The sequence below is a fragment of the Epinephelus lanceolatus genome, chromosome 14 (assembly GCF_041903045.1).
Source record: "Epinephelus lanceolatus isolate andai-2023 chromosome 14, ASM4190304v1, whole genome shotgun sequence".
In the NCBI taxonomy this organism is placed as follows: Eukaryota; Metazoa; Chordata; class Actinopteri; order Perciformes; family Serranidae; genus Epinephelus; species Epinephelus lanceolatus.
Genome location: NC_135747.1, coordinates 22,922,131 through 22,939,160, shown reverse-complemented (window position 1 = coordinate 22,939,160; position 17,030 = coordinate 22,922,131). Strand labels below are relative to the sequence as shown.

The 17,030-nt window shown below is 41.6% G+C and overlaps 2 protein-coding genes across 2 annotated transcripts; both read right to left on the bottom strand.

The window, feature by feature from the left end:
- Window positions 1-1,171: 1,171 nt before the first annotated feature.
- Window positions 1,172-5,784, bottom strand: LOC117250913 (retinol dehydrogenase 7-like). The gene is made up of 5 exons (XM_033616881.2): window positions 5,201-5,784; window positions 4,724-5,054; window positions 2,634-2,892; window positions 2,293-2,456; window positions 1,172-2,207 (listed from the first exon to the last, which is right to left on the bottom strand). The coding sequence occupies exons 1-5, from the start codon at window positions 5,336-5,338 to the stop codon at window positions 1,981-1,983; spliced, it is 1,119 nt and encodes a 372-aa protein (XP_033472772.2). The 5' UTR covers window positions 5,339-5,784; the 3' UTR covers window positions 1,172-1,980.
- A 1,974-nt stretch (window positions 5,785-7,758) lies between these two features.
- LOC117251819 (retinol dehydrogenase 7-like) lies at window positions 7,759-13,856 on the bottom strand. Its single transcript, XM_033618380.2, has 6 exons — window positions 13,677-13,856; window positions 12,961-12,995; window positions 10,596-10,910; window positions 9,567-9,825; window positions 9,100-9,263; window positions 7,759-8,121 (listed from the first exon to the last, which is right to left on the bottom strand). Exons 2-6 carry the CDS (start codon window positions 12,983-12,985, stop codon window positions 7,898-7,900), a joined length of 987 nt encoding a protein of 328 aa, XP_033474271.1. The 5' UTR covers window positions 12,986-12,995; window positions 13,677-13,856; the 3' UTR covers window positions 7,759-7,897.
- Window positions 13,857-17,030: the final 3,174 nt, after the last annotated feature.

Here is a 17,030-nt window from a genome sequence, read left to right as displayed (position 1 = left end):
AATATTATAATCTTATGAATGGTTATCTTCGCACAGTGTTATGCAAATTCCTGTCATAATGTTAGCTAACTAGCATACACTCTGTGCATTACCACAGGACTCCAGACCCCCCCAGTGTTAACTCCATGGCTACAGTCTTGGAGCATTTTGGAGCAATCTACAGTATTTTCTGAGGTGTTTAACTTTTTTTCTACGAAAGTGTACTTAAAGTAGTGCTTATGGATTTATTAATCAATATGGTTCTAAAATTTAAAGCATAAAAATTCTCATTATTAATCCTCTGCTTTAAGGTCTCTTAACCACAGTGACATTCACTTACCTTGTTTAAATGTTTTTTAAATTAGTTACATATAATCCCTCTCCCTGGCTGAACCCAAAAATCTAAATACATGCAAATACTCTTATTCAGGTAGTATATTACATGTATAATGTTTAACATAGGTTCTCTAACACTACATGGCCACATTTTACCACCCGGCTCAAGGCTGATAACCAAGAGGGAGGTCACATGGGGTAAAACCTATGGGTAAAACATACCTAAACTAAATTATTTAACCAAATAGCTAACTGCAAACCCAAATCATGAAATGTATAAACTATTTCCTTTCTTAGCATTTAAAGTCCTTCTGATATTTCTTTTGCCAGTTCTTGTGTTAATGCTTTCTTTATTCTAACATATAATAATTAAATCTTTTGTATTGAATCAGACAATATACCATAACATAAACACAAACACAATAATACAAATAAAAAGTGAGCTGCATTCTGAATGTGCAGTACATATATGATCGTAGGTTATCAAAAAAATGTGTTGAATAATGATTTCTTTTGCCACGGGACAAAACTGCACAAGCTAAAATGTATGCAAAGCAAACTCATTGTACTAATTCAACTCATTATGTTCCTTGACTTTATGCCTGTGAATCCACTTGATCATTTTTGCAGTGATTGAGCTCTAGCACAAGAAATTGGCGAGGGCTGTCAAATAACTGTTCTATCAGCTGATCACATTCATCCAATTGTAGCGAAACACCTTCCTTGTTAGGACTTATACTCAAAGTTAGATACACCTAGGGGTGCCCAGTAGCAGGTAGGCAGGTAGAGCAGGCATCCCATGTGCAAAGGCAATGTCCTTGCTGTAGCGGCCATGGGCTGGGTTGCAGCTTGTGGCCCCTTGCTGCATGTCACCTCCCTTCTCTCCCTGCCTTACACTCAATACTGGCCTATCTAATAAAGGCAAAAGAGCCATAAAAATAATTGAAAAAACAAAAAAGATACGTCTACAGAGACAGACAAAGTCTTCTGATTGGACTCTGCATTTATTTCGTCCATTTTTGTGCACGACTTGTTATGGATACTTGGATGGAATGGATCGGTATCACCGGAAATTGTGGGAGCAGTCCAGCCTATTTCAAGACATTTTAAAAATGGCGCTACAGAACAAATCACAAACCGCTACCGTCGACAACACTGCCTCCGTTTGTGGTTGTGTGAAACTATAACTTTGCCCTCTAGTGCCACCTATTGGCTGTCTGTATGCCATCATTAAGGACGCACATATCTATTTTTCTACGTAAAGGAAGTATAAATGATCCTTTATGTATCTTCCTGCTGTCTCTTTAAATATGATTATGCTTTTAGTACGTTCATGCTGCTGTCATGCACACCCTTCGCCTCCCCATCGCCGCCTAGCCTTCTAACATTCATCATCTTCATCATTTCAGCAGCCTCGTCAGCCTCATCAGCCTCAGCAGAGTCACCAGTGTCTGGACTACATTGGGGGATTTATCTTGCTGCTGCTCAGGGAAGAAGCCCCTTGATTACAAAATCTCCCTTATCTGTAATTATTTTTACTTCATCCATGTGTCTCTCTTGATTGAAATGATATTGATACAATGGCTAAAATTGTGTGGAGCAATACTTGAACTAATGACAAACGAAAATTGTATCTGTGATCATCCACAACATGCTCATATGGATTCAACTGACATTTCTTTTATTCTTAGGAAAACTAAGATGCCCAACGACAATAAAGTCTGTCACAAATGAAGGGAAGTAGGACAGAGGAATCCAAATAAACTTGGCATCAAAGCCCGCACTATAACGTGTGCGTGGGAAGCGAGCTGTCAGTGCATGCTCCATACACCTGGTCACCTTGGAGAGATCTGAATTGCTCACGCCCATGGAGAGGCCCTTGGCATTCACATCTGACAGGACGAACAGAGCAGAGGAGTCATTCAGAATATTAATATGACGCTGTTACTGAGTGTGATCAACTGTACTTCCACTCACAGTCATCAAAGAATGTGTCTCCATATGAGTCTTTGGCATCTTGAGGGAGGTGGGTCCACAGTCTCCTCAGGTCAGCTTGAACAGCATCCGGCCTGGAGATATCTGTCTTGAAGAAACCAGGCTCGATAATGCTCACTTTGATGCCAAAATGCTGCATGTCCCTCCTGGGCACAAGAAGCAAAACATTTGATTTTCTTAGTGCATCTGGAGAGCTTTTAATTGAGTATTTTACTTTAAAAGTTGGCTTACAACGTGTTAATATTTAAAAACTTTGCAGATGACCAACTGTCAGTGCAACTTTGACATGAGTATTTCCATTTCATGCTACTTCTGCCCGCTACCTGAGGCTGTCTGAGAAGGCCTCCACTCCAAATTTGGACAGGCAGTATCCTCCACCAATGAGAGCCACTCTGCCCAGAAGACTGGTCATATTAACCACCCTACCCTGGCTCTTTTTCAGCAGGGGCAGAAACTGGAGCGTCACATCAATGAGGCCGATCAGATTCACATCCAGAACCTTAGAGAAATCTTCCAACTGCATCCATTCAGTTCGATCAAAAGGTATCAACCTGCCGGCGTTGTTCACCAGACCCCACAGACCTGCAGAGAAACGAGGCAGGAACATTACCAGCGGATATCAACTTCAGATCCTCATTTTCCATTTGTTGATAAAAGAGAATGTTGATCATTTATTATCTTCACAGACATCAGAAATTCGTATTTCCTGAGGGAATGTCTGACAGTGTATATGAATGACATCAGCTGACAGGAAGTAAACATGGACCCAAGCTGTTGCCTCATAATGTAATTCCAGTGAAACTCTCTATAGACTGAATTACCATGGCATCACACTAACACAAACAATCACTTAAAGGACGAAAATTGGCAATTGATTACAATTGTGGAGACATGTAAAATCAAACTTGTTGATTTCTGTTGTCATTTTCAGCCATAGCTGTAATGTTTAAAGATATATATCGTTAGACATGGTGGTCCGACATACCAGATGTTTCTGCTGTGCTTATTTTATGTCCTGTGTTGCTTCGTTATTATGTTTGATAAATCAAATGTGCCGGCACAAAAGCTAAACAGTGTACTGCTGTAGATGGGGCCACAGCAAAATGTATTTTGGACACCTAAAAAAAAATCAATATCTATGTAAATGTATGCTATATTTGATTTTTTGCGACACTTTACCTTACACACTAACCAATCGAGGCAGCAGTAGACCAGCAACCCTGTGTGTGTTCTGTGTTTGATATACTGTAACGGCCTCAGTTACCCATCAGTGAAAAAAAAACAAAAAACTGTCTGACAGCAAGGTAAAGCAGTGAAAATATTCAAATACTCAAACCCAGCGTGGGGGAGCCCTCTTGTGTGGAGTTTGCATGTTCTCCCCGTGTCAGTGTGACTTTTCTCCGGGTACTCTGGCTTCCTCCCACAGTCCAAAGACATGCAGGATAATTGGTGACTCTTAGTTTGCTGTAGGTGTGAATATGAGTGTGAATGGTTGTCTGCCTGGCTACCTGTCCAGAGTGTACCCCACCTCTCGCCCAATGTCAACTGGGATAGGCTGACATTGGGCACTCTGTACATTTTATCCAAACCACTGACTGTCCTACACTAATCTCCAGTTCCTGGTATCTTTGCACAGCACTGAGTACAGTAGATAGAGCCTTACTGTCTCTGTTAACTCAGTTATGTATATAGTTTTATATATAGGCCTGCAAATAATGATCATTTTTATTATGGATTAATCCACTTATCATTTTCCCAATTAACCCATTCATCCCTTTATCTAATGTTAAAAGCAAAAATTGAAATATAAGTGTATAATTTCACAGAACCTAAGGATGACATTTTCATATTTATTTCACCTGTAATTAACATATAATGTTTGTATGCATTTAGATGTGTTTCTATGACACATTTTAATTTGTAGTCGTATATTATTTTTGTGTTTCTTCTTCTAGTCACATACTTGATTAAAAAAAAAGTCTCTAGCTGAAGAGTTGTGTCCTTTTCTATAAAATATGGCTGGTTTTCCCTTGAGGAATTGATGGTGGAATAGTACTTATCTTATCAGTGTTAAAATGCCGAAGTACCACACAGTACTATGGGGAGTAGTATATAGTACATACTGTATAGTGTATGTACAGGCCAGGCATGTCCACTTAGTCCAATGAAGTTTAAAAAGCTTTAGATTTGTGTTTGCAGAAACTTTAATGTGTCCCTGACTTTAAAAAATGCAGACTATATGAGGTAAGTATTTCCTCCCTCCTCTTCAAAATCAGAGGGCATGTTAAACATATCAGTAGGAGGATGATGAGGTGATGATGGGATGGTCCAGGTTGCCTTTATCTCTCCCAGTGCCTCGCTCTGACTGGCACCCTATCAGTGTGTACCCCCTGCTGCTGTCCGCCCGGCTCACCTCGCTCTCTGACCTCTTCGCTCACAAACTCCACCGCCCTCCTGATGTTCACACTGTCTGTAACAGCCAGCAGGAGAGTCTTCAGTCTGGGGGAGGCTGCTGCTGCCAAATCTGTTGCACCTTTCTCTGTGAGACATGCAGCTATGACGTGGAAGCATTTTCCATCCAGCTGCCTGGCCAGCAGATTCCCAAAGCCACTGTCACAACCTGTGATGAACACATGCTTCTGGTTGAAGCCATCAACCTTGCAGGAATCTCTGATGTACCATCGGATGACAGCGAGAGTGGCCAGAAGTGAAGCACAGGTTAAGGCCAGGTGTGACAGGATTACCTGAAACACACATTCCACAGATCAGACTTCAGGCTTCTTGTTTCTCTTAAACATTCGACTCACATTCTCCGATAAAGGTAAATAAAAATGATGACAATAAAAGTGAATATTAATGAAAAGTGTGCAAACAAGAGAAATCTACTTACCTCTAGTAAATATGTCATCAGATGATCAGTTGACACCTGAGTGGAGAAGCATGGAAGATCAATATCCATCAATTTGGCTACAACATGATCTATATTTACATTATTAGCCAGTAAATTATAAAACAATAATGCAAACATACCATGGCTACAGTTCTTTAGATGAAGATGTGTCTTTCTTATCAGAGAATAACTGGGTGTATGGACAATCCTCTCCCAGTCAACACTGGAGTTGTAAGTCGTGTCAGGGTTTGATCATTGATGATTGCTTTCAGTGTGAGCAGAGTCTCATGGTCCATCAATAATACATCAACAGTTAATGTTTCAACAACTTAGGGTTGTTTGACATGTAATATCTATGTTTAATGTTTTTTTTTAAGTCAGTATTCTTTCTTTCCTATTGCTTTCTTTCATTTTTTGGAGCCCTGATTTCCCTCTCTTAAGGGAAAGACAAGACAAGTGTACGTTGGTGCTCCAGCAATATAGGCAATCACTCACTTGGCTCTACTGCGTTTAATAACAAATCCTAGTCCAAGAGCAGACTATACAGTTTCATTTTATTTTATCTTATTTTAGTCTATCTAATTTTATTTTATTCGATTTTGTTTTATATTTTTAATTTAATTTAATTTAATTTAATTTATTTTATTTTATTTTATTTTGTTTGTACATAGTTCAGTCTTCCAAATGGATTATTCATTCAATTTAATGTAGTTACGGCTCTAATTACTTAGAAATAACAAAACCAAACTTTGGTAAACACTGGGTAATCAATCCCACTTTTCCCCCATTACGACCCCCCTTGGTGGTCTAATCTATAATATCATGATTTATTAGTTGATTTATATTTTGTAGTGTTCTCTGTATTTGATATTAAAGGGAAATCAACGTCGATAATCTCAAGAACGGGTTTAAACGGAAGAAAAGGAGCCAAAGTCCGTCAGGATCAAAAGCTTTACAAGATGATTCAGTTGTGACGTGTTTAAGATCATCCCACCTGCTCTTAATCAGCCTCCTTAGCCCTTCACTGTTCCCAGAGTTTCTCCCAGCCAGTCAGCTCCCTGCCTGTTCTCCCACTTGGCTCAATCCCAAAGTCCCCACTAAGACCTTAGGCCCTGAGCCCTAAGGGACTGAACTGATGTCACATGGGTACATTCAATCTCAAAACAGTGCCAATAAAGCTCCTTTTAATTCAACTGAACTAAACCCTGTGGTATTAAAAGGCAGTGCACCTGCGTAACACAACATAGTGTCCAATGCTGGGTCTGAATGCAGCCCTGGTAAATGATTGAGTGTGAGAAGCATTTTGCAGTGACATTTCAGGTCACGTTGACATGCTTATCTTACACTTATCTGGCACAGTTGTGGGTTTGGGGACTTTTTAGTTAACGTTTTTTAACTTCCTCACATCCAAAGTACTTTAGAGGTCTGTCCCTGATTTGAACATTAAGAGGAAGATGAGAAGTGTTAATGTGTAACTTTCTATGCCAGGCTGAAAACCAATGTGCCAGTCTGCACTATCTAGTTTTTTTTTTGATAAATGTGCCCAGACTTACCCTGTTAACAATGTGTTTCAATTCCACAATGTTATGATTTGTAGGTAATTCAGAACAGCCCTAAGCCCTCACACACTCTGTGGGAACACGCCTCAAAGTCTGTGAGCGTGGAGCATGGGATTGGGACCCAATCACCTCATTCCTCCAGCTTCACTGCCCTTCTCCCCACCTGACCATTTAGTTTATATTTAAGTCCTGGTTCCAGTTCAGTGTTTGTTGGATCCTTGGTTAAGTTCTGTTTTGATCAGTTTCACCTTTCCTGCACTACATGTAACTGCGAATAAGAGTTATTTCTTCAAGTTCCTGTTGCTTGCAGTCTCCTGCATTTGGGTCCATCTATTCCACTCCTCATGGCAGAAGAATCCAAACAGTCATGGACCCATCAGGGGATCTATGTGCTGTCGAAATGACTGCAGATACACCTCTAGTAGTGAGGACAGAGAGGCAGCCTTATTGGCAAGGCCCCAGTTAAAGAATTTGCTACCTGGGTAGGTAGAGGACTTTCTGAACACTGCTGAATCCCAGTCTACACGTCAACCTGCTGGCTTTGTGCCTGCTGGTTCTCAGCTTGCACCCAGTACTGCCTTGGGCTTGGGAGCCTGCAATCAGCCTGTCCCAATGCGGCTTCACCGTTGCTCTCCTTTTCTGGTGCAGCTTTCCCAATACAATTCCTATACTGGTGCGGAATGCTTGATACCGTCTTTCTTGTCCTGGAGTGGCTTCCCCGACACCTTTCTGTCTTGGTGTGGCTTCCCCTATGCCTTCCTGTCCTGATTCTGCATTCACTGAACCCCATGGCACTAACTGGAGCAGCTGAGGGGACATCCTGATGTCTTGTTGTCACCCTTTGATGGGACTCGCTTTGGAATGCTGCTGTGCTGTGAAATCTCCACAAGGAGGCGTGGTCCCCATGGCTCCTGATGTCTATTTCGATAAGGTCTTATAATCAATAATGCAGGCATGATGGTGTCTGGAGTCAAACACATAATGAAGAGCCAAACGTGATTCATGATAAAGAATATGTTTATATGATGTAACCCGGTAATCCTTCATGTACAAACATTTATTGCAGTAAAAGTAACAGACACACTAGTGATCTTCAAGTTCGCCCAAATTCTTCCTCAAACAACTAATCTGAAAGAAACTACAGTCCAGATATTTTTAGTTTGGGGCTATTTTGACGCAAGAGTCTATCCGCGATGAAGGTCGGCATGTACGTCAATGGCAGCCAGAAAAATTTTGCGTCCCATCCAGCAGAGTAGCGAGTACGAGGATGAACAGCAGAGACGGCGTGCTCCATGCAGTTGACCACCTTCATCAGGTTGCCGTCCGTCAACATCTTAAACCTCTGGTCCAACATGTCAAGAGCTGAAAGAGAAGCATTTCACACATGTGAATGTTTGTATACAGGTCTGTAATCTTTTATTATAATTCATAATAGTTCATAATGATTTCCTAGGAAGTTTTTTTGGAAAGAGCTGTGTCATTTGGCACTAATTATAGGTAAAATGCAGACAAGGTTAAGTTGGTACAAATTACAATCACAATAAACTACAGGTAGGCATTCAATTTAACATTCATTCACAAATGCAAAAATCTGCCCACCGTGCGTATACATGTTTTCTACTCCAACCAGTTTTTAGTGAAATGAAATTATAACTATTACTATTGCTGACAGGCATGCAAGATTCTGGTTTACCTCCAAGCAGGTGTGAAGATGGCATATCTAGCTTTGTTGGAAGATATAACATTTTGTGTCTTCTGTAGAGAGCGCATCAGTGATTGAGATGTTTGTTTGAAGAGAGTGACGATTGGCTTGATTCACGAGCATATGCACAATGGTGAGAACACAATTGGTCGATGTGCATGTCATAAATCCGACAGTAATTTTGAGTGACCATTTATTTTGTGCCCAGCATAAGAACATTTCTACACACATATTAGTGAAGGAGGCCCAATGTGTCTTTTCCTTCAAATTAGTACCAAATTATTCAGTTCTTTCCAGGTAACCTTCAAAATATGACTTAAAATAAATAAGGAAAATAAAGGTACCACAGATAAAGCATTACCTAACATTGTTATCAGTGAAAGAACTCAAGAAAATGTTTAAACATATAGTTTTAGAAATCTGAACCTTTTCAATTTTATCTTTACAGAACAGAACCACAATCTATTATAAACTACTGCAGAGTGTCTGAAAATTCAATGACCTGAATCATGGGTCATTTTTGGAGAGATGGGCGCCATATAACAAAATCATCTCCTCAGAGAATTGTTTTGTCGTACGTTGAGCTATGGCAATAAAAAAAAAGTCTATTATCTATAAAAAAAGGTGGAGTCACTTACATTCTGCCAAGAAATCTTGTCCGTAGTCATCCTTCACATCCTGAGGTAATCTGTCCCAGAGCTTCTTCACGTTGTCTTTCATGATCACTGTATCAGTCACATTTGTTTTGAAGAAGCCTGGCTCAATGCATGCCACCTTGATTCCAAACGGTGCCATGTTCAAACTGAAACACAAAGGAGGTCTGCTGTAAGTCAAGACAACATTTGTGAGAATCAAGGGCTGGATCGTGGTCCCTTAAGGCCCCTCACATTGTAAGCACTGAGGGGTCTGGGGGGGCTCTAGTGATTAGCTCATGCTATAAGCACCCAGGGGCCTAATGGTCAGCTTGAGGGCTCTGGCGTTCAACTTCCCTCAGAGGTCTTGGGCCCCCCTGGCAGTCCGAAGCCCCCGCGCACTGGCCCCACTGGACTGGTCCATAATCAAGCCATGATGTGTATACATGTAAATGTGTTGCGTCTTCTCTCACCGTAGACTGTCGTTGAAGGACTCCACGCCATACTTGGACACACAGTAAGGTCCACCGAACGGGGTGATTCGCCCAAACACGCTGGCGACATTCACCACTCTGCCTCTGGCCATCTTGATGAGAGGGAGGACGCTCAGTGTTACATCGATTACGCCGAACAGATTGACAGCAAGCATGGCCTTGTAGTCGTCTACAATGAGCCAGTCAATGGGGCCAGACGGATGAGCAACTCCTGCATTGTTTACCACGGCCCACAGACCTGGAGCAATACAAGATAATAAACACAGGGAGGCGAGTGTTAATACCCACAGGGCACAACATTTTACACCACCCAGTAGTGGAATCACTGCTCCGGGGTATATGTTATCATTTATGTTAATTCCTAAAACTTTGTGAGAGGATTACTTTGACACTACAGGAAATATGGTTTCTTGCTCTTTCTTGCCAAATTAGATGAGAATAAAAATACATACCACTCTCACATATCTATGTATAAAGCTACAGCTCTTTTGAAAGGTAGCAAAATCCAATATGAAGTCCCTATACCTAGCAAAGAAATAGTCCAGTGTTAAGTTGTCAGCGATTGCCTAAAGCTGTTGGTGGCTGCGCTTCAGTTTTTGCACTGATTTAACACACGAAATATAGTGTGTTAATTAGTTAGCTTTACAGGTACTGGTAGGTAGATTTAGTCGCTTTTGAAAAGAGCCAGGTTAGCTGTTCCTCCTTGTTTCCAGTCTTTATGCTATGCTAAGCCAAACTGGTGCTGGCTGTAGCTTCATATTGATCAGACAGACATGAAAGTGACATCTTCTAATCTAATTCTCTGCAAGAAAGCAAATGTGTAACTCTAAAAATGTTGAACTTCCTTTAAAGTTGAGGCATTTTATTTAAAATACATGATCAGTACAAGCAAGTTTCAATTAACACATGAACATTATTGTTTAACCTGAAATCCTCCGAATCTAGTGAGCTAAACTTTACTGTTAATGTCATGTGACCCTATAAAAGGAGCCCCTAAAAGCCACTCACCCTTCTGTCCAACCAGAGTCTTGATGACAGCGGCAGCTTTGCAGACACTCTCTGAGTCGGTCACATCCAGATGAACGGTTGCCAGTCTGTCGGAAGCGACCTTCTTCAGCCCATCCTCACCCTTCTCAGTGTAACAAGCTGCAATCACACTAAAGCCCAGCTTGTCCAGGTGTGTCGCCAGGAGTTTACCAAACCCAGAGTCACAGCCAGTGATGTAGACGTATTTATCTTGCTTGTTGGGCACTCTTTTTCTATCCTTGTACCAGCGATAGATGAGCCAGGAGGCCACCACTCCGGGGATCCAGTACATTATTTCTATGGCAAAGAGAAATCAACTGCATTATACTGATGAGAGATAAATGGTTTCCTTAAAACCAGACAGCGTTTCAAATAATGAGGTGATCCTATGTAAAAGTAATCCTTGAGAGCAAAACCTCAGGCTTCAGATCGTTCTGAATACTCTGTTTCCGGTGATTTTTCTACTTTCAAGACAAGCTGACGTCAGCTCGTGACAGATTTCTTTATACGGTCATCTGCTCCAGGAACACTACAATAAGTGTTCACATTACATACACAACTACATGTAGCTACATGCTACATTTTTGGATTGTATTCCTGCTGGAATGTCCAGTTGTGTAGATTTTTGTTTAGAAGCCTTTATTGGTAATTTTTCATGTTAGAAAGTAGAGCTGTAGGGAATGTGAAGGCATTTCAAGCTGTGTTGCCTGGGGGTGTCATCGTGTGAGGAACACACTGTTACCTGTGCCTCCTATGGTTTTTACCTCTTATACTGCATTTGGTTTAATATGCCAAATGGGCCATAAAGAGGATGGCCACCATACTTTTGTGAGTGTGACTGTGCCACAGCTTGCAGTTGCCTTGTGAATTAGCAGATCTTCCTTACTGCCACTGCAAGGCTGTGCATGATCTTGGATTTGTGATTTTTAAACTCACGCAAAGCGTATGCACTCAGGCTAAAAACACGATCGTTTACAATGTGCGGGTATGTGAGCGTGGGTAGTGCATTGGGGGTCTGTAATCCTCCCTTGAGCTGCTAAGTTACATGGATCTATGTTTCGTGTTGTGATCAGTTTGTTTGCAGGTAACTATTCCTCACAAGATGACGCCAACGTCCCAGAACTTAACATGGCATGACTTCACATTCCCTTTGCTCCATTACAGTCATTCCTGAAAGCACACTTGCAGCTGGGGAATGTTATCTAGGTTTCATATATCTATATTCTATTGTCCAAATACTGTTTGATTACTTGCTGCTGTAACAAAAGAATTCCCCAGTTTGTGATCAATACAGTACTATCTATCTATCTATCTATCTATCTAGAAAGTGCTGCTTTACTCTGTCACAGTCATTCAGCAGAGATGCAGAGAGCGCAGATACAGAAGAACCAGAAACACTGTAAGTATTGCAGCTGGAACAGTTTGCCAAAAAATGGTTTTGTAACATTCAAGCATGTTAAAATGTTCTAGCAAATGAGCAAAATGAGCATAATAGGACCCTTTTAAATAAGAAATAACACTGGCTAACACTGGCTCCAAATGAAATATTTCCAAAAAGAAAATTTGAGATGGTTGTGGCACACAGATACTCATCCTTATTATATTTGCATTTATTTGGAGCTCAGTTGGACCTCCTGTACTGTGAAGCATTTTTGCACTTCTATTTAGTCTCTTTTCTGGAGCTTTTGATCGTAACACACAATCATTTTCAGAAGACGCATTTTGCCTACTTGTTGCACAATCTGAGACTAAGATTTTAATCTACATTTTTAAGATGACATGGATGAGAAGTCCTCAAAGCATTTAAAATGCAAGTGTAAACATCTTAAATTCTCAACAACTGGGTAGACTGCATCAGGTGATAAAGACTGTTTCATATGTTTAAAAGCTCCACAACAGCAATGAAGTAAAATTGTAATGTCAGCTTCTGTTCAAGTCAGGGGCATTCAGGTCTAAATGTACTGTCAACTCATATTGTATCAGACAGTCCGAGGCCTTTATTAGTCCCACAGTACTTTTCAATAAATCCCCATCCTCAGCAATCACTTCATTTCCTACTTATCTACAAACTCACAACATTTTATGACCTCATCCTTTTAAACATCATAGTAACACTGAGTTCTGCCGAGTAAAGTCTGAACATGAGACTGACATGTAGCAAAACCTGTTTGTCCCTGTGGGTGGATTTAAATACCTTTATGAATGGCTCTTAGTATGATTCATGGAGGCACATTTTAATGGGATGAGTCCTTTGTACTACTCCCTGTCAAGGTGATGCCTCATGAATCTAATAACATGTTGAATTTTAATCTTAACATAATGCAATATAAGAAATAGTGGCCATTACCTTTTCGCAGGGCCCAAACTGGCATCTTCAGATGGCTTGTTTTCAGTCCAAAACCCCCAAATAATATTCATTTCATAGAAGACAAGAAAAATAAAATTTAAAAAAAAAAATTAACATTTGAAAAGCTGAAACCATGAATCTTTACCTATAAAAATTAAAATTGTTGCAGAGTAATTATCTGTTGATCAACTATTCGGTCAATTGACTTATCTATGAGCTCTATGATAATTAACACATATAAAAATAAAAGGCAGTGGCAAGACTTTACTGTCATTTTACAAATCAGCCAGATCAACTTACACTGAATATTGAATGTACTGGATACTAAGGCTGCAACGAACCGATCGATTAATCAAATGATTTTCTGAATTAATTCAAGAACCATTTGATCGATTAAACAGCAAAAAAAAAAAAAAAGAAAAAAAACTTTTAATTTCATTTTCTCCCTACAGTCAATATCTCAAGGATATTTAGTTTACTGTCATGTTACAAGACAAAGGAAAGCAGCAAATCCTCAGTATTTATAGCTGGAAGTATGATCGATATTTCAGCTTTAAGAGTTACCAAAAACGATCAAAAATAGTTCAATGGCGACTTAACTCATTTAAAAACCATAGCCTGAATACGCCGCATTTTACCACGTGAATGGAGACTCAGAGGACTGTCAGGTTTAACTTGTTCAACATCCCAAGTTCACAAATAAAGGAGAAACTTACGTGTGTGTTTTCAGCGGTGAATGAATGAATCAGTGTCCCACTGCGGAGCGACAGGACATCAGCCTTCAATAGACACACAGAAGTGGTGGAGATAAGATTCAAAGTACCTGTTTTACCTTTTCTTCTTCATTAGGTGTTATAGGTGTTATATTTACTGTTAACTTCCGGGAAGCTCAGCTGTTCTCCACCGAGCTCTTTTACACAGAGATGATGTGTAAAGAGCGACATCTGCTGGAGACTCTGTGATAATGCAGGCTAGATAGATGGAGCATACATTCATGGGTTTCTTCTGTAGCAGGCAAAGAAACAAAATAACATAATATATAACAACATAAAATGAGGCACAATAAGGTGAGGTTAAGGAATTATTATGCTCATCAATCCAATTCATATCCACTGTCCCCAATTCAGACATTTATCCAGTTTTATCCATGTAAGTCCATATTATATTCAAGTCCAAGTGATTCCAATGGTTCCTTCCACTTCTGCAGAAATAGACAAGACTCTCCATCGATATAATGTCCTATTTTTTCCAGAGTCACAACCTCAGAGACCAAGGATTTCCACATAGAAACGGAGGGAGGGTTGCCCCTGACCCATTTCATCATAATGGCTTTTCTCACCAGCATTAAAAGCGATTGAACCACTTCCTTTTGCTTTTTTAAGAGTCAGGGTCATGTCCAAGCAGACATAAAAGTGGATTTGCTGTACTGATGTTTGCACATAATGCCCTCCAGAAGCTGAATTTGTTACATTCCCAGGAGCAATGCAACCAAGTGCCTACATGAGTTTTGCATTTGGGACAATTTGGTGAAATCCCAGCTGTAAACATACTATAAATGTGCGGTGATATATTGATGTTATATAGTATATTGCATTGTAAATCTTTATATCTATTGCAGATTGAGATTCTGGAAGGCAACCGCAGGATCTCTTCCCACACATCATTACCTGTAACATATTTGAGCAATGTGTACCAAGATGTCTTTAACCATGTCCAAGTTCAAATTTAATATCTCTGAATTAAATTAAGAGATAAAGTGCTTTTGCCCCCTTGTGATCCAGAACTTCTCTAGCAGGTGAAAGTCATTTGAAAATTCCAGCGACTTGTCTTTCTGATACAAATAATGTCAGAGCTCTGAATATGCAAATACTCACATTCAGGCAGTATATAACATTCATATAGCTCTCTTCTTATACTCTTTATACCTTTAAATGTTGTATGGCCACCTTTTATCTCCCGATTCAAGGCTAACAACCAAAAGGAGGGCAGCATAGAGTAAGCTAGAATTACCACTTCACAGTTGTATGCGGGTGGTGGTCCCCATCTTCAAGAAAGGGGACCAGAGGGTGTGTTCCAACTACAGGGGGATCACACTCCTCAGCCTACCCGGTAAGGTCTACGCCAGGGTGCTGGAGAAGAGGGTCTGGTCGATAGTTGAACCTCGGATTGAGGAGGAGCAATGTGGTTTTCGTCCTGGACGCGGAACCGTGGACCAGCTCTTTACCCTCGCCAGGGTGCTGGAGGGGGCATGGGAGTTCTCCCAACCAGTCCACATGTGTTTTGTGGATTTGGAGAAGGCGTACGACCGTGTCCCCTGGGGCATCCTGTGGGGGGTGCTCCAGGAGTATGGGGTTGGTGGCCCTTTGCTAAGGGCCATCCAGTCCCTGTACCGAAGGAGCACGAGTCTGGTTCACGTGGCTGGCAGTAAGTCGGACCTGTTCCCGCTGAGGGTTGGACTCCGCCAGGGCTGCCCTTTGTCACCGGTTCTGTTCATAACTTTCATGGACAGAATTTCTAGGTGCAGCCGAGGGGTGGAGGGTGTCAGGTTTGGTGACAGGAGGATCTCGTCCCTGCTATTTGCGGATGACGTGGTCCTCCTAGCTCCATCGAACAGTGACCTCCAGCTCTCGCTGGGACGGTTCGCAGCGGAGTGTGAAGCGGCTGGGATGAGAATCAGCACCTCCAAGTCTGAGGCCATGGTCCTCAGCCGGAAAAGGGTGGATTGCCCACTCCAGGTCGGGGGGAGGTCCTGCCTCAGGTGGAGGAGTTTAAGTACCTCGGGATCTTGTTCACGAGTGAGGGTAGGATGGAGCGAGACATTGACAGGCGGATTGGGGCGGCGTCAGCAGTGACGCGGATGCTTAACCGGTCCATTGTGGTGAAAAGGGAGCTTAGCCAGAAAGCGAAGCTCTTGATTTACCGGTCGATCTACGTTCCAACCCTCACCTATGGTCATGAGCTCTGGGTAGTGACCGAAAGAACGAGATCGCGAGTACAAGCGGCCGAAATGAGTTTCCTCCGCAGGGTGGCTGGGCTCAGCCTTAGAGATAGGGTTAGGAGCTCGGACATCCGGGAGGGACTCGGAGTAGAGCCGCTGCTCCTCCACATCGAGAGGAGCCAGTTGAGGTGGTTCGGGCATCTGGTAAGGATGCCTCCCAGATGCCTCCCTTGGGAGGTATTTCGGGCATGTCCAACCGGGAGGAGACCTCGGGGCCGCCCCAGGACACGCTGGAGGGATTACGCCTCGGGGTTCCCTCGGAAGAGCTGATGGAGGTGGCTGGGGAGAGGACTGTCTGGGCTTCTTTGCTGAGGCTGCTGCCCCCGCGACCCGGATAAGCGGAGGACGACGAGACGAGACGAGACGAGACGGTTGTATGCCAATGTGAACCAGTAAAGTTGCACTTGCAGTTTACATCCATGGCTGTGAAAACATGGGTACTTCATGGATACTGCCCAAATGTCTCCACTGCTGTTCCTGAGATATGAGCATAGAAACATCTTTTGCAGAGCATTATGATGTTACAGTGAAGCTGACCTTTGATCTATTGGGTATAAGATGTCATCACTTTGTCATTATATCCTGTCAAACATTTGTGTGAAATGTTGTCAGCATATACAGTACAGGCCAAAAGTTTGGACACACCTTCTCATTCAATGCGTTTTCTTTATTTTCATGACTATTTACATTGTAGATTCTCACTGAAGGCATCAAAACTATGAATGAACACATGTGGAGTTATGTACTTAACAAAAAAAGGTGAAATAACTGAAAACATGTTTTATATTCTAGTTTCTTCAAAATAGCCACCCTTTGCTCTGATTACTGCTTTGCACACTCTTGGCATTCTCTCCATGAGCTTCAAGAGGTAGTCACCTGAAATGGTTTCCACTTCACAGGTGTGCCTTATCTGGGTTAATTAGTGGAATTTCTTGCTTTATCAATGGGGTTGGGACCATCAGTTGTGTTGTGCAGAAGTCAGGTTAATACACAGCCGACAGCCCTATTGGACAACTGTTAAAATTCATATTATGGCAAGAACCAATTAGCTAACTAAAGAAAAACGAGTGGC